Genomic DNA, 22,375 nt, shown 5'->3' on the forward strand with positions numbered 1-22,375 from the left:
TGTGGTTGGTGGCTACCATATTGGTCACTTCAAATATAGAACATTTCCATAATTTCAGAAGGCTCTATTAGACAGCACTGTTTGAAATTATTTTCCAAGTTGAGGTCACAGAAGGTAGTTTTATACTTTCTCCTTTTTGGAATTTATGGAGGCTTTCTTTGTATAAAACAAATTTTTATAAATGGTCCACTGATGTTTGGAAAAAAGGTGGATCCTCTGTAGAGTATGAAGTTAAATAAATATCTTAACTAAAGCTTAATGATCACACTATTCAAATTCTCTAACTTGTATTTATTTTTGGTATACTTGGGCTTTCAAGGGCTGACAAAGGAATTTTAAAGTCACCAACCGTAGCACAATAAATTGTGTTGCTCTGTTGTTTGCCAAATCAAGAAAGGATACCTACTTACTGTATCTAAATTGAAACATCTTCTCTCTTTGTTTTCTCTGAAAGCTTCTGCTCTTGAATTCTACTTTGAAAGTAGTGTTTCTGCCCTTTCCTCTTTGTTTGCATTTGGTTAGTAAATACTATCCATTCCTTAATTTTTAACTTCTTTGTGTGAATTTACTTTTAAAAATAATTTATTGAGGTGAAAATTCATATAACATAAAATTAACTGTTTTAAAGTGAACAATTCAGTGGCATTTAGTACATCCACATGTTGGGCAAACACTATATGTAGTTTCAAAACATACCATCATTCTTAAGTAAAACCTCCCCACATCCCCTGGCAACCACTGATCTACTTTTTTATCTCTATGAAAAATAATTTATACTAAACTCTCTTACTTATAACAGATTCTTCCTGGCCCTAGTTGCCTGCTCTTTTAGTGTGATAATGCATCTTTTTAGTCCTTTGTATTAATAGCCAGGAGCACGGTAAGTGGATGTTGAAGGGTCAGGGGCAATGGCTGACCGGTGGGGGAGGCCATGAGCAGCATGTTGCTACATGGTGCCCGAGAGATGCAGCAGCTTCTGCTCAAAAGGGGCTGCCTCCATCAGGCCATGACCTGGCGGTCTGGGCTCCTGACACAGGGATGACAACGGGTGGAGGGCAAGGAGGGGCAGGGAACGCAAAAAAGGCAGCAGAATACATTGGGCCTTGCTTATCTTGTCACTGCAGACACCACCACCCTCTACAATTGCTCATTACGGAACAAAGGCGGTTTAGCTGGATGGTCATCTCCCATGGCAGCGTCATCAAGCATTTGCCAAAATTTTGGAGCATATGTTGGTGTTTAGCCAAACAATCTGTAAGCCCTCTCTATATGATCTCCAGTTTGTGCAAATCAAACTCCCCCTTCCTTTGCCACATTTAGGGGCAGCTGCTGACTTTTTTCAGGAACACAAGTAATTAATGGCTAACAAGAAATTTAAGGAAGAGTGGATAGGGATCAAAGACAGAATAAAAACTTTTATACCTCAACCAGACCTTACATTCCTGTGTACATATTTCTATTTCTCTTACATCAAACCTGGTTCTTATAAGGAGCTGGAGATATTGTTGAGACGGTGTGTCCACATATCAAAGAGGTTAGCAATTCATTACCTCTCTTTACCCTCACCTCCCAACCAACAAACCATGAGACTATATGCCAGAAGACTATGGAGCTGCAGAGCGGAGGTACGCCAGGGACTGAGAGAGTGTGGGCAGCAGGCAGAGCCACTCACCGGCGAGTCCTTGCTGGAGCTTTTCCACTCTACAGTCCTGTCTATCGAGGAGCCTTGGAGAATGAAGTTGCTGTTAAATGTTTTAATGGTCACTGAAGATGCCTCCGTTTTTTCAGCTAACAGGAAACAAATGGGAGTAAGTGTTACCCAGAAGCTGGACTGTTTGCTCAGGAAGAAAGACCAGGTGCCAGATCACCCAGATTTTCACCCAAAACTTGGCATCGCATTCTAGATTTGGTCCATAGGTCTGATTGTGGAATCTTTTTGTTTTGTGTTTATTTTTATGATGAACCAAATAAATCAAGGCATTATTAGTGCTTTCTGGGAGACGGTAGCTTGAGGATAACCCAATACAGCCCGTAAGTTCTCACGTGCAATTCTGAAACATGGCAGGCTCTAAAAACTGCAAATTTTTACAACTTTGGAGCCAAAATTGTCTGATGGCAAAACCTGACTTGAACTGACATGCCTCCACTTGAAATCCTTGTCCATCCCACCAACTGTGAACATTCTCACACTTTGCTGCAAGGATATTAATGGGTTTATCAGACGATGGCCCAGACCTCTGGGGGAGGGGGCTGTTATGAAAATACAGGACATGTAACATATTACCTTTCTAAGGTCCCAGGAATTCTGAAACATGTACTGACACAAGGGTTTCTAACAAGGGATCATCTGTAATAAATTTTGGTTATATAGGGTTTTGTGGAACACAAAGTGGGCACTCCGTATGTGTTTGTTGGACAATGAATGGCAGAATCAAGACTCAAACATGCATCTTCTGACTTTCTACTCTTCTCATTTGTAGACCTAAATTTCTAGTTTGGTATCATATTGGATGGATCCTGAATCCAGGGAGATTAATGAAATGTCCAGTGGTGAGGGTGGCATAACTGGCATTGCTCACATCCCTTCCATGTTGGGCACCCACACCTCCCTGACAGTCACCATTCCAGCACATTCTGACAGCATCCTACTATAAGCACCACCTCTCTTGCTTGGCTCATGTGTGGGGCAGGTCAGAAGTACCAGGGAGTTAATGAGCCCCACTGCCCCAGAGTGACCTCCAGGTAATATCTCACCTTACTGCTCCTTGAGCAGCACACACCCAGGGCAGTCATATGTCTCCCACACATCCCCAGAAGGATTTAGCCTCAGTTGCCCAAAGTAAACTACTAATTGAAGTATGCTGTATTGACTTAATTTCTGTCCCCAAATAACTTCTCTCTTCCTCCACCAGCATTATGTGGAATCACCTCCCTATCACAGCCTTTCCTTGTCTCAGGGTCTGCTTCTTGGGGGATTCAAGTCAAGATAGACTTTCCACAAGAGCAACTCTGGGTGAGAACTCCCCCTTAGATCTAGCCCTCAAATTCAGATCTCCAAATAACTCAAAATAAATGGGTCCGGCTTCACTCTTTGGTAGCTTTGCAGATTTAATTTCAGCATACCTTTCCCAGGCGGAGCCGGCAGTTTCCTCCTCTGCTGCCTTGATGTGTCTATGGTTTGTACCTACAGACAGACATGGCAATCAATATGCCTCCATATCGATACCTTATTTTCCAAATTTCCCAGGTCGTGCAGTCTTCCAATGGAGGGAGGGAAGGACCAACGCACCTGGTTCCTTTGCTTCTGATCTCGTTTTCTGGTGAGGCGCACACATGGAGCTATGTTTAATCCTGCAATGGTCAGGGCTGAAATCCGGCTCTCTATATCAGATATCTTAGTGCAACAGAAAGACAGAATCAGGAGGGAGGAAGTGCAGGAGGGAAGAATCTTTGCTAACGGTGCCATGAGTCTACAAATAGCAGATCGCGTTAGTGTGCGCCCCTTTGTTCATTCTACCAAGCCTTTCTCTGTCTAGTGCTACAGTGAGAAAATGGAACACAGGCCTTTCCGTGTAAACTCACATGTCCAGTTTGGTAGCTAGAAGACCCAACACCCCTGCCGGAGGCCCCCTGGTGTAGAGGGAACCCTGGCCTGGACCATCTGGGAAGCCCGCAAGGGCGGTAACACTTGACATGAGCTTTGAAGGGCAAGTCCCCTTCATAGGTCCTGCTGTTTCTCCCATGACTCCATGAATCCTGAAACACAGCATCAAGTCTCAGAAGGGAGCCCTACCAGTCCTGGCTCAAGTCCATTTCCTCAATTAAGAGGCCAAATGGACTTAAGGAACGGCCTTCTCTCTCTGGGCCTCTGTCTCCTTGGCTATAACATTGGAGGGTCAGAGTTGCTCAGCTTTCCTTCCCACAGTGTCTTAAGGTGGATCCAGAGAGCAAGAACCCACCAGTGGCTGAGGGAACTCTGGTCCTGCCCTGGCCCGGGGATGAAGAGGAAGCCATCAGCCCAAGTACCTTAAATATGTGAGCCCGCCCGCAACCCTAGGATACCGGTGCCCTTCTTTTGGCTTTCAGATTAAGACACTGTGACTCAGCGCGGTGGGGGCATTCCCACATCTCACAGCCAGTCTGGGTCAGGGCTCAGGGCTCAGAATGAGTGCCGACCCTTAGGCCCAGCCACAATGCCACGTTCTCAGGGGACTTTCCAAAGCCTGGCCTGGGGATGCCAGAAGGGGCAGGAGGAGGCCAGCAGAGTCAAGGGAGGGCATGCGGATCACGGCGTCCTGCTCAGACTGCACCGTCTGAGTGTGACTGGAGCATCAAACGGGACCAGAATGTAGGCCCAGCACCCAGTACGTGCTCTGCCTGCAGGCCTCCCTGCCTCCCATACTTTGTGAATTCTGCTGCCATTTACTGAGGGCGTTTCTGGACAAAGACTATAGGAAATGCAGAGAGAAGGGCTGAAAAGCCAGAAAATGCGGAGATGCTTCCCCCAGCTCAGTAGCAAGCAGTTTTCCTCAGAAAAGGAGGAGGAGATAGGTGAAGGCCAAGACTGACGCAGCTGGCGAAAGAATCCAAGTTCAGCTGCCCTGGGGCCAACTGCCGGCAGGGGCCACTGTGCAGCCCTGGCCCCTGGGTGCCTGCCTGCTCTGAATCCTCAAATGTCTCACTGAGAGCTGCATTCCTTTGGTTTACAGACCAACACACAGTACACCCCTCTGAGAAAGGCTGTAGGCTAAACCTTTTTTAGTCATTAGCAATTGGTGTTGGTTAGAGGCCCAGATTCACTCCTGGAAGCAGTTTTGAGGGAGGGCCTTGCTCAGAGGGCCCTGGGAAACAGGTCAATGAGAGAACAAGCTGTAACCTCCAGATTTGCTGGATGCCAGGCTCAGGAATAAGAAACGGTTATTTTTTCAAGTTTTAGTCCATAGGTCAAAGGACAGAGAAAGATGAAAGGAAATGACTGAGGGCTGATTTTGCCAACATTTCGTTATCTATCTTCTCTCCACCGACCTCCCTACCTAATTATGTTCTGTTTCATTCTTGAGGCTGTATATCCAATGACCCTTACACTTTCTAGAAGGGGATGATTAATGCAGCTCTGAGTTTCCTGGGAGCCAAAGCAAGATCAGTGTAGGAAGTACTCAGAAGAACAGCCTTTCCTGGTACGTAGAGTTAAGATTGAGACCTTCCCCAGAAAACGCCCACAGAGATGGCCCCATGCGGCGCGGTTTTGACAACATCCTTGGCAGTGTCCCTATGGGTCATCCTGTCTCCTGCAGCCCCAGGAAAACCTGTCCCAAAGATAAACTCCAGGGGATAGTGTCCCTAGAATCTGACCTAATCCAAGAACATAGTATTGCACAACTACCCTCTCCGTGTGGACACTTCCCCTCCCTGCAGGGCACCATCTGTGACATCCTCTGTGAGATTCAGCTTTGGATGGGAACGGACAGCAGGGAGTCTAAGGTTTCATTCTCTGGCAGCAACTGGCATTACAGGGAGAGGCCCCATGCTAAGGACACTTCCAACGCTGAGAAGATCTAGGGTTGACAGCCACTCTTGCAAATTAAGGCCTCTTTGTAAGTGAATATGTGTCTGTTGGCAGGACAGACACATTTCTCAGGAAACCACACAGCACAACTGGTGCAGAATGTGGTTATGTGGTCAGAAAGATGGGTTCAAAACATGGTTTCATCACTTTCTTGCTACTTGACCTTGGGCAAGTGGTTTAACCTTTCTGAGCCTCAGTCTCCCCAGATATAAAAGGGATAAAATATCAGTAGTCACCTCATGGGGTTGCTGAAAGGATTAACTGCAATAAAGCTTTAAACACAGCTCCTGCCACAAAGTAAGGCTCACTAGACATCAGGATATATATTGGGTAAATATAATATTATTATGAATATTTTAAGATGAATAATAAATTAATAGGCACATTGAAATACACGTAAAATGGACATTTTGGACTCTAGGAATTTCTGCCACAAAACGTGGCTCATAATGTAAGCCTAGAAATGCTTGGGAGCAGGAATAACTAATTGTCCAGTAAAATCCTTCCAAACACCCATAAATAATATTAACTTCTTGCTAAACCATTCAAGAAGTATTTGCTTCAAAAGGTACCCCAGAAAACAAGTGATCTGATTCTACCTTATATAACTTTGACTATAAATTGATTAAATGTTGGGTGTCATTTATGGAAAATTACTTGATTTGAGGAGAGTTGCTCTTTTGCCACTCTTGCTGATAATAAATAGTCAGCAGGGCATCTGTGATGCGATCATTCCTAGCACAGCATTAGCTTTTCTGCACAGGAGAACCTCCCCCATGCTTGTATTTCCAGGAGTGTTAATGTCAGTGGTGGTTGTGACTTTTGATTCTTACAAATATTTATTTAAAAAATAATTACCACCTGAGACTGTTGCTTTCCTATCAGAGGTAGTTTCCACTGACCCCAGTTGTCCCAAGGATGTTGTTTAAGATGCAGAATCTATAGACATAACAGTGAGCCAAGGTATACTGAGCTTATGTTGCAGAGACCAGCATTTCTTCTGGGTCCCTGAGATGGGTCTATGAACCTCAGCTTGAGAGTCAGTGACTTAGAACACAATCAGTTCTGACCCAGAGTCAGAGGCCAAGGAGTTATCCATGAAAACTGCAAATAAGCATCTTCACAAAGTTATAGACAATGTAGTGATCAGTTTTGAAATGCTATATCTAAGTCATGCAAAATATTGGTCTAAGAAATCTATGCTTCCAATTTCACTCATTTATTCAACCCATTTTTTTCTGAGTGCCAAGCCTGTGTGAAGTATCATCTAGGTGCTGGAGTTACTGGGTATACACACAGCTACAGTCCTGTCCCCATGGAGCTTTCAGTCCATAGTGGGGTTAAGTGGCATTAAATAAGTGATCAATGGTGTAATAAGGGTTGGGCGGTCCTGGGGTGGAAAGGTGGTCTAAAGAAGGGTGTGCCATATATGGGAACCTATTAGCAAGGAGACCTACCTATGGGTCAGAGAATTTGTCCTAGGAAAGTGGCATAGGCTTTAAAGAGATGTCTGATCCATTACAAAGGCTATAGTTTGGGAGAAGAGCTGCACTTTAAAAAAGGATTCGTGGAACCCACCTGAAAGGACCATACACGCCCAAGTTACACTGGAGGTGGTGGGAACTACCGAGCCTTTGAAACGACTCCTGTGGAAGAGGGCGCCCTCTCCTTTTGCCAGGTGGTCCTCTGTCTGGGCAGAGAGGAGAGTTCTCACCTGGAGCTCAGCCTGGTGGACCTGGGCTGCAGCTGTGGCCACCTGGTCCTCCAGATGGGCCAGTTCAGTCTCATCAGTGCCGCTGTGGATGCAGCGGGCGGCATCCTCCAGTTCATTCAGCTGGCCTTCGAGTCCATACACAGTGCCTGCTGCCAGGTACACCTGTAGAGGAGGTATAGCCTTTGAGCTCAGGTTGTGGAGCCAGGACAGGGGTGCCCTTGCATGGAGTCCTGGTACTTCCAGGGAGTAAACAAGTGCCAGGCTCCACACTGGGGGCAAAGATAGGGAATGTCCCCATTTGAGACATGCTTCACCTTAAATGGTAGCATGAGGTCTTACCACCCCCTCAGTATCAGCCACACCACCTCCCCCCAACCTTCCTGCAAGAAAAAACAATTTGTAAATTTTGAAAATACAATAAAATAGTACAAAATACATCAGCTACATAAATTGTGAATGTGTCCAGTGACCCTAACAACCATAATATCAAGACAGAAGAAACAAAGAGAAAAGCTCATGATGTGGTTTTTTTCCAAGAAAAATTTTGGTCTTAAATAAAATAAAAAAAAATACATTACTTAATTTAGTAATTAAGAGAAATGCAGAACACATGAAAGAGATGAAATTAATTTAAAACAACTACAAATTTTTAGTGAATTATCTCTGCTTGATTACTTTCAGCTTGCTTGGAATAGGTTAAGGGAATTTAAATCTGAAACTTACAGTAGGGAAATACTTTCTTAGAAAATAGTGTGATGTTAAGAGAAGCATATTAAATCTATTTATGAAATTAAAAAGAACATCAGATAAGGACAGTGATCTGAGGAAAAGTTAAAGGAAAAAACATTTTGACTTTAAGAGTTTATAAAGTGATTCCCATAAAAGTGAGCAAAGTAAAATCGTTGGAATGATTCAGACTGAGGGATGCCAGCCAGGGTGAATGAAACCAGAGCTTCTGTGGCCGAAACAATAATGTGATGAAATAACCCCCACATAAGGAACAAGAAGCCTCTAAAGAAGCTAATTACTTAAAGAGAGGTTTTGAGACTTAATCAATGTATATAAAACTCTAAACATGTAATCACAACAACGTTGAATTTGAATGAAACGAGCGCAGTCACCCTTTACCAGTTCCTTTCACTTGGGTTAAAAATAAAACAAGATAAGCAAGAGCTTTGCATGCAAGTCAGGCACATCTGCTCTTGGCCACACTGAGGGTTGGTGAGGAGAAAGACTCAGATGCTCCTACTCTCATCAGTTCCTCGGCATGACGCGTGCATCTGCATTAAAAGGGGCAATTTTACAAAACCTTTCAAAGTGGAACCAAGGCAGGTGCGGGTTTGGTGAAAGCAAATTCGTGCATCAACGTGCACTACCGGCGGGGCTGGGGCTTCTGGTGGTGACTGACAGTGGGCTCAGTGCTTTGTAGGCCACAGAGGGGGGGGAGGGGTGCGTGACTCTGGCGCCTGCAGTGCCACACTGCTGTTCAGAACACCTGTTTCTAAGATCCTTGTCATTTAACACAGTCATTTACTCTTTGTCTTCAGAATTAGACTCAGTGCTGTATTATTTGCCATAGCAAGGAAATGAATATTTCAAAGATGTTTGGGTGGAGAAATCATTTAGTATTTGTCTTTTAAAAGGGTTGAAGTTAAAAGATGTCTCTTCAGAAGGAAGAAAAAATAAGGAGAGAATGAGAGGAGAAGAGAGCCAGGACAGTTTTGAGTTTGGCTGTTACTTTGCTACCCACACCAAATTTATCTTGATAAGGTAATTTAAAATGCAAATTTAAGTTTTGCACAATGAAACAAAATTTGGAATTGTTATTTGAATGAAATGGTTGAGTGTGGCTGTGGTTAAACCTAACTTGACATAACGTTGGTCTCAGAACCTTGATTTTTCCAGAAACACGCAAAGCTCAGCACCATCTCACTCTCACACCCCACTGCCGTCAGCCTGACAGCACTGGCCTCTGGTCTTCCACGTGGTCATCCGCTGATGCGGTTTTTCTGCCATGACAAAGCAATACGAAACAGTTCTGAGCCGACAGCAAGGCCAGAATGTTAATTTTTAACTTTGGGTTCCCTAAAAGACTGTTTTCCTGGCCTGGGGAAAGGAGAGCTTTGGTGGTTTGGCACTGACACCGGCTGAATAGGACCCTACAGAGAAGGCGAAGGTGTCTAAGGAATGGGAGGTGACAACCATGTTCACTGGGCCAGGCGCTAAGCCAAAGGTTTGATGTGGCTTACTTAATGCTCGCGGCAGCCCTTGATGTAGTAGGTACTCTTCCAGTCACGTGCTAACGATGAGAACGTCCTGTCCCAGGGGCTCGGTGCCTCCTGCAGTCTCATAGCTGGGAAGTTGTGCAGCCTGGGTTTGAGCTCTGGAGGGCTGCTGCCAGGTCTCAGGCCTCTATCCACCTTGCCCTGTGATGCCTTGATAGCTAATCTCAGTTGTAACGTTACAACTGACAGATTTTGATGTAAAGGTACTACATTGACATGACATCGGCTCTGCTGCTGGGCTCACATAAGAAGTTAACATGTTACAATAACAAAAATGTTATTCTAGCCTTAAAAAAAAATTTGGAAAACATTAACCTGATTGCTTGTTTTAGTGAGGGTCCGATTTTGGCAAGAACTATGGTTATTACCATGTTCGAGTAATCTAGGACTTCTCCACACTCTAGTCACAGGTGCCCATGACCACACTGACTGGCCCCTGTTCAACAAGCCTTTCTCAAAGTGGCTCAAGGGATGAGACTAGGTGTTCATTAGGAAGGACTTTGTAGCCAAAGCCCCCAGGAGAAAGATAATTAAACAGATTTCTTTACTGCAGGCTTTCTCAGAGTCTGCAATGTGCGACTGTATATATCTCAATTTTCCTGGAAAAAGTGTACAGACACACCAAACTTAATGTGATCTCTTAGATCCAAATCCTTGTTGGATTTGGCTTCTATGGAATATACTTTATGGGACTTGTGGTGGACAGGAACTGATAGCATCTCTCTTCTTGTTCTCTCAGGGCACAGAACTGCCTGAGTAACCGTGGCCACAGTTCCAGCGCCGCACCCTCTCTCCGTGCTGTGGGCTTGTACAGAAGCCTTGAGGAGGACCAGCATCCTCCATCAGGTCCCGGGTTCTCTGGCAGAGCGGGGCTTCCGTGTGGGGCACTTGCACTGCGTCTGCTGCCTGTGGGTGTACACACATGGGCCATGTATGTGGCATTCCCCAGAGTTGTAGGACAGCCGGAACAGCCCCCGGGACTGTCCCTCCACTGCCTCCAGGCTGGGAGCTGTGGGGTACCCCAGGTTGTCCCTTGTTTTCCCCTGATGAGAATGAGGAAGGTCCTCTGATGGGGATGGGCGGGTAAGGGAGTCAACTTGTCTCCCCCACGACTACCTCCATGCACAAGGTGGCCCTTGTGGGTCCCTGCCATTCACGCAGCAGGCCTAAGAATAGTCTGCCAGTGGTCCTCAATCCATTTTCCACCTCATTTGTTCTGTTTGCTGGGAGGCTGGCCTGTATGGACTTCGCTCAGGCCTGCTGGCTAGGCCTGGCCCATGGGAGACACCAGCAGGAGGTCAGGGCAGCAGACAGGGGGCAGCCCTTCCCCTGCTCTCTCCTCGTCCAGCTCCCTGGCGACTGCCCTCTAAGCTCCAGGTCTCCCTGCTTATTCTGCTGTTCTCTGGGTGCCCCAGCCCCCTTTAACTTATCCACACCTCATTTGACAGCTGGCCTCCACAACTGCAGTGGAGCCCACGCCTAACAGCCCTCAGGAAGAGCTGCAAATACCAGAGATCAAGACATTCAACCCAGAGACTGAGGCTGCTGTGTACGCCGGGGGCTAATATCGGCCCCAAGCCCCTCCGACTTTTGGGGGGACAGTAGCTGACTCCCGGTGCCAAAGCCAGGCAGCAGGGATAAGGGCCGAGGCTGGGAACTGAGGGGTTCCACCCCCTGCTCTGCGAAGGGGACTAGTAAGAGGTTACGAGAACAGGGTCGACCTACAAATGTGACATTGCTTGTTTCTTCTCATGTAGCTCTGAAACCTTCAGAAATAGTTTTAGAAATGAAACCTTCTCCAGTAAGTGTTCTCTTTCATCTCAGAGTCCTGGTCTGCAGCAGCCAGTGTTCAGAAGGCGAGGACAAGTGTTGCCATTTCTGTTTTTGACAGACAGTCCTGGGCCCTCAGCACCAGACAGGTGACTGGGGAATGGAGGAGGGCTCCTTGGAGCAGCAGACAGAGCCACTCATTAAATCGGCAGCGCCCAGCGGCCAGCTTAGAATCATCCCACTCTCCTGCTGCTCAACAGAAGTCCATGCTGAATCACGGCACCAGCAAGCCACCCAGGCTGTGATCCAGTAAACTGCAGAAAGACAAGAGCCGTCTCTTCTTCAGCCCAAAGCTCACAGAATTCAAAGAAAGATGAAGTTTCTCCTGAGGGGGATTTGAGAAGCTCATGAGAGGAAGGGCAGGAGGAGAAGCAGCCCTTAGCTTTTTGGGAACAGGAGCAGCACCTGGGAGGAGCTGGATAGGAGCAGAAAATGCCAGCCCCACCAGCACATGGCCCTGCGGGCTTCCTACCTCGTAGGTAGGTGGACAAGCGGTGTTTCCACCTGAGACTGTTAACAGACCCACGGGGACAAACAAAAATGAAGACTCCCAGAAGGCCACTGTGTTTTCCCACACACTCCTTGGAGGAAGAAAGAGGCATTCTGTCTTTGCTCTGAGAACTGATGATTGTCTCTTAAATCTGGATATTCCACACACTGGCATTCTTTAGATACGATGTTAAAGAAAAAATACATCGCTTTCCTGGTGAACCGTATCTTCACTTTAACCTTTTCAGTCCTGAGTGTCCAGGGTTAAGGCCATTACAGGGCTCAACCTCAGGAGAACTGTGTTACAGACACTGGAGAACAATGGCCTTGTACATTACAAGGAAAACATTTCTTTTAAAAAAGGACTTCATTCATTGGTGTAACCACTGTCAGATAGACATTTGTTGAGTCCCTGGCCTGCCTTGGGCCAAGGGTTCAGATTGTAGGGGAAAGACAGCAGGGCCTGTGCTGCGGGGACTTGTACATCTGGCTTCCAGCCTAGGGTGGCTGTGCCTGCATCCCAGCATCGACCCTCCAACATTTGACAGTGGGAAATTTTTGCTTGGTCATAACTAGGAGGGTGCTACTGGCATCTCATGGGTGGAGACCAGGGCTGCTGGTAAACAGCCTACAGTGTACAGGACGGCCCCCAGCACAGAACTGTCTCACCCAGCTGGCAGTGGTGCCAGCATACAGAAAGAGCAGCAAAATGAGGTAAGTAGCCATGTAGTCACAGCCCATGCTGAACATTTAGCAAAAATTACCTTTAGTGACAGTTCCTGACTTCTGAGAGCTGCACTCATCAGAGCACCCCCAAGTCGGGGTGGATTCTGTTTGACTTGGTCTGACACCAGTTCATGGGCAGGGCTGTGCTACCTGTGATGGTGACAGGGGCCTGAGTGGCTAATGTCCAAATGTGTGTGTCATTCCTGGTCAGCAGTGCTGGAAAATTCTCACCAGACATTTAATGAAATGCTTGGCAATGATTGTGGGTATTTATACCTAAGAATCTATTATATTCTTCCTTCCCTTGCAAGTCAGGATAGAAAACTCCATGACCTGGGCACATCTCTGGGAGGCAGGGCAGACCCGCTGCTGTAACCTGCATTGATTCCCAGATTCCTTTTACGGCTTCTGCATACTCCCCTCCCATGCTCCCACTTCTGTCACCCACTCAGTGCTTTTGTTCCCACCGGCTCAAACCTATACAGGAGGCTGCTTTGAGCTCATGTAGGTGCTGTCCCTGTGCAGAGTGAAGCGCCTGCTGGTGTCTGGGAGGCCAGTTCCTTTGCCTTCAGTGGGATCAGGCAACATATACCCCAGAGCCCCCTGTCTCAGGACAGGGTCAGATACTCTGTCTGAGACAGTACATGGCTTGGCCTCCTCCCTCCCAGTTTCTTTCCCTACTGCTGGCCAGCCTCCCCAGGGAGCACTGCCCTAAAGGACCACTTGCACCCAAACCCTGGGGACATAGCCTGCTTCTGGAGCACCCAACTGAGCCCCTTGCTGAGAATGCATGCTGTGGTGGTGCTGACATGGGGGTGGGGTGTCCTCCCACTCCTGTGATGACTTAACTTCATCAGCTTCTTAGCACATGTGCACAGGCACATTTGCCTCTTACATTTTCTTCCAGGGAGGTCAGCTGCTCATCCAGTCTCACTTGGTCTGTCCCAAGAGGAAATGTCCCCGTCTCTCTGTTGGGAGGGGCAGGTGGGCACTCCCAGGGCCCCGCCGACTCTGCTATCAGCTCCTCTGTGGCATTGATGACTTTCAGGACTTCTGTGGAGATGTTGCAGAGAGAAACAGCAGAATACTTCTGTTTGGTCCAATAACAGAAGGGGACAGAAGACAAGAACAGCACATTAACAATGACATGGAAATTCTGCATTATCATGGTGCTCACAGTGAGACTGATTCCATTATGACACACACATCTTTGTGCTGAAGGAACTGGAGGCTGAACTCTGCACAGCAGGAGGAGGGCTGGCTGACACCAAGCCTCGGGATTTGCCCTGAGTTATTTTGGATCCTTGGGGAGAGAGGAGAGCTCAGGTGGAGCCACTACATCCTCTGCCCACTGCTGACCGATTTATGCCCAACACTCATTTTTTGGATGATATTCTGCTTCCTCAACAGAGCTTCAGCCACAGACTCTGTCAAACTGCATCCACAGTGTGGCCCAGCAGTAATACGGCCCAAGGTGTGCACCTGCGAATTTGGGTTCTAACCAGTGACGTGTTTCAAGAGCATTTGGAATTTTAATGCCTTTGGTACCTTGTAAGGTATCCATTTGACTCATATATCCTGGCCAAAACATTCATGACAGCTTTAATTAACAGTCTGATTTTGTAATGTTTGTTCTCCAAGCAGGCTGTACTGTTTGTCCCGAGAGAAGTTTTCCATACCCTCCTACTTCACTAGAGAATCAAAGTGTCTGTGTGTCAAGTTAGAGGATGAGTCCACGGTCTGGAAGCTGGCTCTGGGCTTCCACGCTGAGGCCTGGGTTCTCACATCTGCCAACCCGTCCTAGGGTTAGGGCAGGTACGTGCTCAGGGGCCCCTCTCTGGCATCTATGCCACAGCAGCTCTTGACTCGTGCTTCTCTTGGTTCAAGGGACTTCGCTACAATCTGAAACAACTGGGTCTGGATGTGAGAGAAATGAGATGGAGGGAAGGTGACACAGACCCACCAGGATAAGGGCAGTGTCCAAGGGGGCATCCAGGGCCACCTCTGCACCCTAGGAAAACCTGCAGAGGCTGTACCCCACTCTCTAGGACCCCACAGCTCAATACGGCAGATTTTGGAGATGACTTGGGCGCAACAGGATTTGGGCCACTCTCTAAGTCCACATTAGAAAAGGCAAGGTTATATGTGTGAAGGCAGATTTGTTCCCCTATAGTAAACAGTAGGTTGTGTCTAGTAATAGTAATGAGCATTAGGAAATTTCCCACTTATGTAGTAAAGAAATGCCTTCACATGTCATTTGAAAAGAAAGATTAAGAAGAAAAAGTTAAACCACTGCAGTAGAATGGAAAGTGAAAATTTACCCAAGATCCAATTAGTCCAGGGTCCTTAAAGGGGTAGAGTTACTAATGGGAAGGGCTGAAGAGGTGCTTAAACAGAGAGGTCTCTCATCCTGAACCCAGTGAACATATATTGCCAAAGCGTTAAGTTGGACATCAGTGTTGCTTGGCAGTTATTATCTCATTCCACCCACAAATAGCCTGCTGACTCAGTTATAGGAATTGCAAGCTCGTAGCCAACTATTGCCCAGAGGCCTACTTCTGTGACAAGAATGCCTTCTGTGAGAGGGGCAGAAGATGGCAGCGTGAGTAGAGCAGCGGAAATCTCCTCCCAAAACAACATATCTATGAAAATATAACAAAGACAACCCTTCCTAGAATAAAGACCAGAGGACACAGGACAATATCCAGACCACATCCGCACCTGAGAGAACCCAGCGCCTCGCGAAGGGGGTAAGATACAAGCCCCGGCCCCGCGGGAGCCGAGCGCCCCTCCCCCCAGCTCCCGGCGGGAGAAGAGCAGGCAGAGCGGGAGGGAGACGGAGCCCAGGACTGCCGAACACCCAGCCCCAGCCATCCGGGCCAGGGTGCAGGGCGCTTGATACTAGGAAAACAGGGCAGCAAAAACAGTGAGCAGGCACTGGAGGCTGGGCGACAGAGGACATAAGAAAAGCGCACGACCATTTTTTTTTTTGCTTTTTTGCTGTTTTGTTTTGGCGAGCGCTTTTTGGGAGTTTTAAAGGGATAGGGACCCCAATACTAGGGAAACAGGGCAGAAAGACCGGTGAGCAGAGGCCTGAGGCTGGCACCGGAGAATAAAGAAAAACGAACGACCACCTTTTTTTTTTTTTTTTTTTTTAATTAAAAACTTTTTTTTTTTAATTAAAAAAAAAAATTTTTTTCTTCTTTTTTTTTGGTGGGCGTTATTTTGTTTTGGCGGGTGCTTTTTGGAAGTCTTAAAGGGGCAGGGCGGGTCACTTAATCCAGAGGTAGGGAATCCGGGACCTCTGGGCACCCTAACCCCTGGGCTGCAGGGAGCAGGGAGGCCCCTTACGGAGATAAATAGCCTCCCAGCAGCTCCTGCTCCAACGCGACTCCACCATTTTGGAGTAGCTGCCGGAGCCAGGCCACGCCCACAGCAACAGCGGAGATTAACTCCATAGCAGCCGGGCAGGAAGCAGAAACCCTGTCTGCGCGCAGCTGCGCAGCACAAGCCACTAGAGGTCGCTGTTCTCCCAGGAGAGGAGGGCCACAAACCAACAAGAAAGGAAGTCCTTCCAGCCGTCACTCGTCCCAGTTCTGCAGACTATTCCTATCACCATGAAAAGGCAAAGCTACAGGCAGACAAAGATCACAGAGACAACACCAGAGAAGGAGACAGACCTAACCAGTCTTCCTGACAAAGAATTCAAAATAAGAATCATAAACATGCTGACAGAGATGCAGAGAAATACGCAAGAGAAATGGGATGAAGTCCGGAAGGAGATCACAGATGCCAGAAAGGAGATCGCAGAAATGAAACAAACTCTGGAAGGGTTTATAAGCAGAATGGATAGAATGCAAGAGGTCATTGATGGAATTGAAATCAGAGAACAGGAACGCATAGAAGCTGACATAGAGAGAGACAAAAGGATCTCCAGGAATGAAACAATATTAAGAGAACTGTGTGACCAATCTAAAAGGAACAATATCCGTATTATAGGGGTCCCAGAAGAAGAAGAGAGAGGAAAAGAGATGGAAAGTATCTTAGAAGAAATAATTGCTGAAAACTTCCCCACACTGGGGGAGGAAGTAATCAAACAGACCACGGAAATACACAGAACCCCCAACAGAAAGGATCCAAGAAGGGCAACACCAAGACACATAATAATTAAAATGGCAAAGATCAAGGACAAGGAAAGAGTGTTAAAGGCAGCTAGAGAGAAAAAGGTCACCTATAAAGGGAAACCCATCAGGCTAACGTCAGATTTCTCAACAGAAACCCTACAGGCCAGAAGAGAATGGCATGATATATTTAATACAATGAAACAGAAGGGCCTTGAACCAAGGATACTGTATCCAGCACGACTATCATTCAAATATGACGGTGGGATTAAACAATTCCCAGACAAACAAAAGCTGAGGGAATTTGCTTTCCACAAACCACCTCTACAGAACATCTTACAGGGACTGCTCTAGATGGGAGCACTCCTAGAAAGAGCACAGCACAAAACACCCAACATATGAAGAATCGAGGAGGAGGAACAAGAAGGGAGAGAAGAAAAGAATCTCCAGATAGTGTATATAACAGCTCAATAAGCGAGCTAAGTTAGGCAGTAAGATACTAAAGAGGCTAACCTTGAACCTTTGGTAACCACGAATTTAAAGCCTGCAATGGCAATAAGTACATATCTTTCAATAGTCACCCTAAATGTTAATGGGTTGAATGCACCAATCAAAAGACACAGAGTAACAGAATGGATAAAAAAGCAAGACCCATCTATATGCTGCTTACAAGAAACTCACCTCAAACCCAAAGACATGTACAGACTAAAAGTCAAGGGATGGAAAAACATATTTCAAGCAAACAACAGTGAGAAGAAAGCAGGGGTTGCAGTACTAATATCAGACAAAATAGACTTCAAAACAAAGAAAGTAACAAGAGATAAAGAAGGACACTACATAATGATAAAGGGCTCAGTCAAACAAGAGGATATAACCATTCTAAATATATATGCACCCAACACAGGAGCACCAGCATATGTGAAACAAATACTAACAGAACTAAAGGGGGATATAGACTGCAATGCATTCATTCTAGGAGACTTCAACACACCACTCACCCCAAAGGATAGATCCACTGGGCAGAAAATAAGTAAGGACACGGAAGCACTGAACAACACAGTAGAGCAGATGGACCTAATAGACATCTATAGAACTCTACATCCAAAAGGAGCGGGATATACATTCTTCGCAAGTGCACACGGAACATTCTCCAGAACAGATCACATACTAGGCCACAAAAAGAGCCTCAGTAAATTCCAAAAGATTGAAATCCTACCAACCAACTTTTCAGACCACAAAGGCATAAAACTAGAAATAAACTGTACAAAGAAAGCAAAGAGGCTCACAAACACATGGAGGCTTAACAACACGCTCCTAAATAACCAATGGATCAATGACCAAATCAAAATGGAGATCCAGCAATACATGGAAACAAATGACAACAACAACACTAAGCCCCAACTTCTGTGGGACACAGCAAAAGCAGTCTTAAGAGGAAAGTATATAGCAATCCAAGCATATTTAAAAAAGGAAGAGCAATCCCAAATGAATGGTCTAATGTCACAATTATCGAAATTGGAAAAAGAAGAACAGATGAGGCCTAAGGTCAGCAGAAGGAGGGACATAATAAAGATCAGAGAAGAAATAAATAAAATTGAGAAGAATAAAACAATAGCAAAAATCAATGAAACCAAGAGCTGGTTCTTCGAGAAAATAAACAAAATAGATAAGCCTCTAGCCAGACTTATTAAGAAGAAAAGAGAGTCAACACAAATCAACAGTATCAGAAACGAGAAAGGAAAAATCACGACGGACCCCACGGAAATGCAAAGAATTATTGGAGAATACTATGAAAACCTATATGCTAACAAGCTGGGAAACCTAGGAGAAATGGACAACTTCCTAGAAAAATATAACCTTCCAAGATTGACCCAGGAAGAAACAGAAAATCTAAACAGACCAATTACCAGCAACGAAATTGAAGCGGTAATCAAAAAACTACCAAAGAACAAAACCCCCGGGCCAGATGGATTTACCTCGGAATTTTATCAGACATACAGGGAAGACATAATACCCATTCTCCTTAAAGTTTTCCAAAAAATAGAGGAGGAGGGGATACTCCCAAACTCATTCTATGAAGCTAACATCACCCTAATACCAAAACCAGGCAAAGACCCCACCAAAAAAGAAAACTACAGACCAATATCCCTGATGAACGTAGATGCAAAAATACTCAACAAAATATTAGCAAACCGAATTCAAAAATACATCAAAAGGATCATACACCATGACCAAGTGGGATTCATCCCAGGGATGCAAGGATGGTACAACATTCGAAAGTCCATCAACATCATCCACCACATCAACAAAAAGAAAGACAAAAACCACATGATCATCTCCATAGATGCTGAAAAAGCATTTGACAAAGTTCAACATCCATTCATGTTAAAAACTCTCAGCAAAATGGGAATAGAGGGCAAGTACCTCAACATAATAAAGGCCATCTATGATAAACCCACAGCCAACATTATATTGAACAGCGAGAAGCTGAAAGCATTTCCTCTGAGATCGGGAACTAGACAGGGATGCCCACTCTCTCCACTGTTATTTAACATAGTACTGGAGGTCCTAGCCACGGCAATCAGACAAAATAAAGAAATACAAGGAATCCAGATTGGTAAAGAAGAAGTTAAACTGTCACTATTTGCAGATGACATGATACTGTACATAAAAAACCCTAAAGACTCCACCCCAAAACTACTAGAACTGATATCGGAATACAGCAAAGTTGCAGGATACAAAATCAACACACAGAAATCTGTGGCTTTCCTATATACTAACAACGAACCAACAGAAAGAGAAATCAGGAAAACAACTCCATTCACAATTGCATCCAAAAAAATAAAATACCTAGGAATAAACCTAACCAAAGAAGTGAAAGACTTATACTCTGAAAACTACAAGTCACTCTTAAGAGAAATTAAAGGGGACACTAACAGATGGAAACTCATCCCATGCTCGTGGCTAGGAAGAATTAATATCGTTAAAATGGCCATCCTGCCCAAAGCAATATACAGATTTGATGCAATCCCTATGAAACTACCAGCAACATTCTTCAATGAACTGGAACAAATAATTCAAAAATTCATATGGAAACACCAAAGACCCCGAATAGCCAAAGCAATCCTGAGAAAGAAGAATAAAGTAGGGGGGATCTCACTCCCCAACTTCAAGCTCTACTATAAAGCCATAGTAATCAAGACAATTTGGTACTGGCACAAGAGCAGAGCCACAGACCAATGGAACAGACTAGAGAATCCAGACATTAACCCAGACATATATGGTCAATTAATATTTGATAAAGGAGCCATGGACATACAATGGCCAAATGACAGTCTCTTCAACAGATGGTGCTGGCAAAACTGGACAGCTACATGTAGGAGAATGAAACTGGACCATTGTCTAACCCCATATACAAAAGTAAACTCAAAATGGATCAAAGACCTGAATGTAAGCCATGAAACCATTAAACTCTTGGAAGAAAACATAGGCAAAAACCTCTTAGACATAAACATGAGTGACCTCTTCTTGAACATATCTCCCCGGGCAAGGAAAACAACAGCAAAAATGAGTAAGTGGGACTATATTAAGCTGAAAAGCTTCTGTACAGCAAAAGACACCATCAATAGAACAAGAAGGATCCCTACAGTATGGGAGAATATATTTGAAAATGACACATCCGATAAAGGCTTGACGTCCAGAATATATAAGGAGCTCACATGCCTCAACAAACAAAAAACAAATAACCCAATTAAAAAATGGGCAGAGGAACTGAACAGACAGTTCTCCAAAAAAGAAATACAGATGGCCAACAGACACATGAAAAGATGCTCCACATCGCTAATTATCAGAGAAATGCAAATTAAAACTACAATGAGGTATCACCTCACACCAGTAAGGATGGCTGCCATCCAAAAGACAAACAACAACAAATGTTGGCGAGGCTGTGGAGAAAGGGGAACCCTCCTACACTGCTGGTGGGAATGTAAGTTAGTTCAACCATTGTGGAAAGCAGTATGGAGGTATATCAAAATGCTCAAAACAGACTTACCATTTGACCCAGGAATTCCACTCCTAGGAATTTACCCTAAGAACGCAGCAATCAAGTTTGAGAAAGACAGATGCACCCCTATGTTTATTGCAGCACTATTTACAATAGCCAAGAATTGGAAGCAACCTAAATGTCCATCAATAGATGAATGGATAAAGAAGATGTGGTACATATACACAATGGAATACTACTCAGCCATAAGAAAAGGGCAAATCCAATCATTTGCAGCAACATGGATGGAGCTGGAGGGTATTATGCTCAGTGAAACAAGCCAAGCGGAGAAAGAGAAATACCAAATGATTTCACTTATCTGTGGAATATAAGAACAAAGGAAAAACTGAAATAACAAAACAGCAGCAGAATCACAGAACTCAAGAATGGACTAACAGGTACCAAAGGGAAAGGGACTGGGGAGGATGGGTGGGTAGGGAGGGATAAGGGGGGGAGAAGTAGGGGGGTATTAAGATTAACATACATGGGGGGGTAGGAGAAAAGGGAGGGCTGTACAACACAGAGAAGGCAAGTAGTGATTCTACAACATTTTGCTATGCTGATGGACAGTGACTGTAAAGGGGTTTATAGGGGAGACCTGGTATAGGGGAGAGCCTAGTAAACATAATATTCGTCATGTAAGTGTAGATTAGTGATACCAAAAACAAAGCAAAAAAAAAAAAGGGCAGTTCCTGTGTGGTAACCTCCAACGAGTTCTACACAAGGGTATAAAGGGCATATAAAAGTGTAGGCAAAGGGTCTGTTTGTGTTTATACAGAGGATCAAAGCCTAATTGGGCTACCCCGAAAATGAACTAAGATACGATATGAAAAAGAACTTCCAACATCTGCACTCTCTGGAAGACTCATGCCAGAAGATGATCATCAAAAAACCCCAACAAAGATCCACGCACTGCTACAGCTGTAGATGCACTCATCCCACCAGTTCCTGGACTTGCCATGGGAATGAGGAAGGAGATATCTAAGCTGGCCTGTGCATACAGTAAAACAACAAATTTGACTGAATCTATACTGTTGGAACTCAACCAAGAATTTGGAGAAGTGCAAATTGTAGCGCTCCAAAGTCTTACAACTACAGACTATTTATTGTTAAAAGAACATATGGCATGTGAACAGTCCCCAGGAATGGGTTGTTTTAATTTGTCTGATTTCTCTCAGACTGTTCAAGTTCAGTTGGACAATATCCACCATATCATAGATAAGTTTTCACAAATGCCTAAGGTGCCTTAATGGTTTTCTTGGTTTCACTGGAGATGGCTGGTAATTACAGATATGCTTTGGTTATGTAAATATACTCCTATTATGTTAAGGTGTGTGCGCAATTTAAGTAGTAGCTTAAAACCTATATATGCTGAAGTTACTCTACAAGAAGATATGTCAAAGAAATAATCAATCTTCCCATGTTTTCTTCTGCCTGCTACTTCTATAGCTTTTCTTCTTCCTTCCTAATTACAACCCTTAAATAGAATTCGTGCCTCATATCAAATTTACCGAGTATCATAACTCCTCCAAGTGGTAAAGACACCTCAAGACAAATGCTGGGCATAGAAGCCACAGGGCATAAATATGCAAAGAAGTAAAA

The 22,375-nt window shown here is 45.0% G+C and overlaps 1 protein-coding gene across 9 annotated transcripts in view; it reads right to left on the reverse strand.

Moving 5' to 3' along the window:
* The window catches only part of MYRIP (myosin VIIA and Rab interacting protein), a 220,558-nt gene that overhangs the window by 3,651 nt on the left and 194,532 nt on the right, over positions 1 to 22,375 (reverse strand). For 6 of the 9 annotated variants that reach the window (XR_005032056.2, XM_036921708.2, XM_036921705.2 and 3 more), the window contains 5 exons: positions 13,506 to 13,700; positions 7,281 to 7,442; positions 3,290 to 3,394; positions 3,124 to 3,184; positions 1,673 to 1,788 (listed from right to left, as the gene is read on the reverse strand). Coding sequence is in view for 8 of the 9 variants with exons in the window: in XM_036921708.2 (XP_036777603.2) it covers positions 1,673 to 1,788; positions 3,124 to 3,184; positions 3,290 to 3,394; positions 7,281 to 7,442; positions 13,506 to 13,700 (639 nt within the window). In the remaining variant the exon portion in view is untranslated. The remainder of the gene's footprint in view (positions 1 to 1,672; positions 1,789 to 3,123; positions 3,185 to 3,289; positions 3,395 to 7,280; positions 7,443 to 13,505; positions 13,701 to 22,375) is intronic. The other 3 variants (XM_036921711.2, XM_036921713.2, XM_036921710.2) reach the window with 2 other exon arrangements.

This window comes from Manis pentadactyla, chromosome 14, assembly GCF_030020395.1.
Source record: "Manis pentadactyla isolate mManPen7 chromosome 14, mManPen7.hap1, whole genome shotgun sequence".
Taxonomy (NCBI): Eukaryota; Metazoa; Chordata; class Mammalia; order Pholidota; family Manidae; genus Manis; species Manis pentadactyla.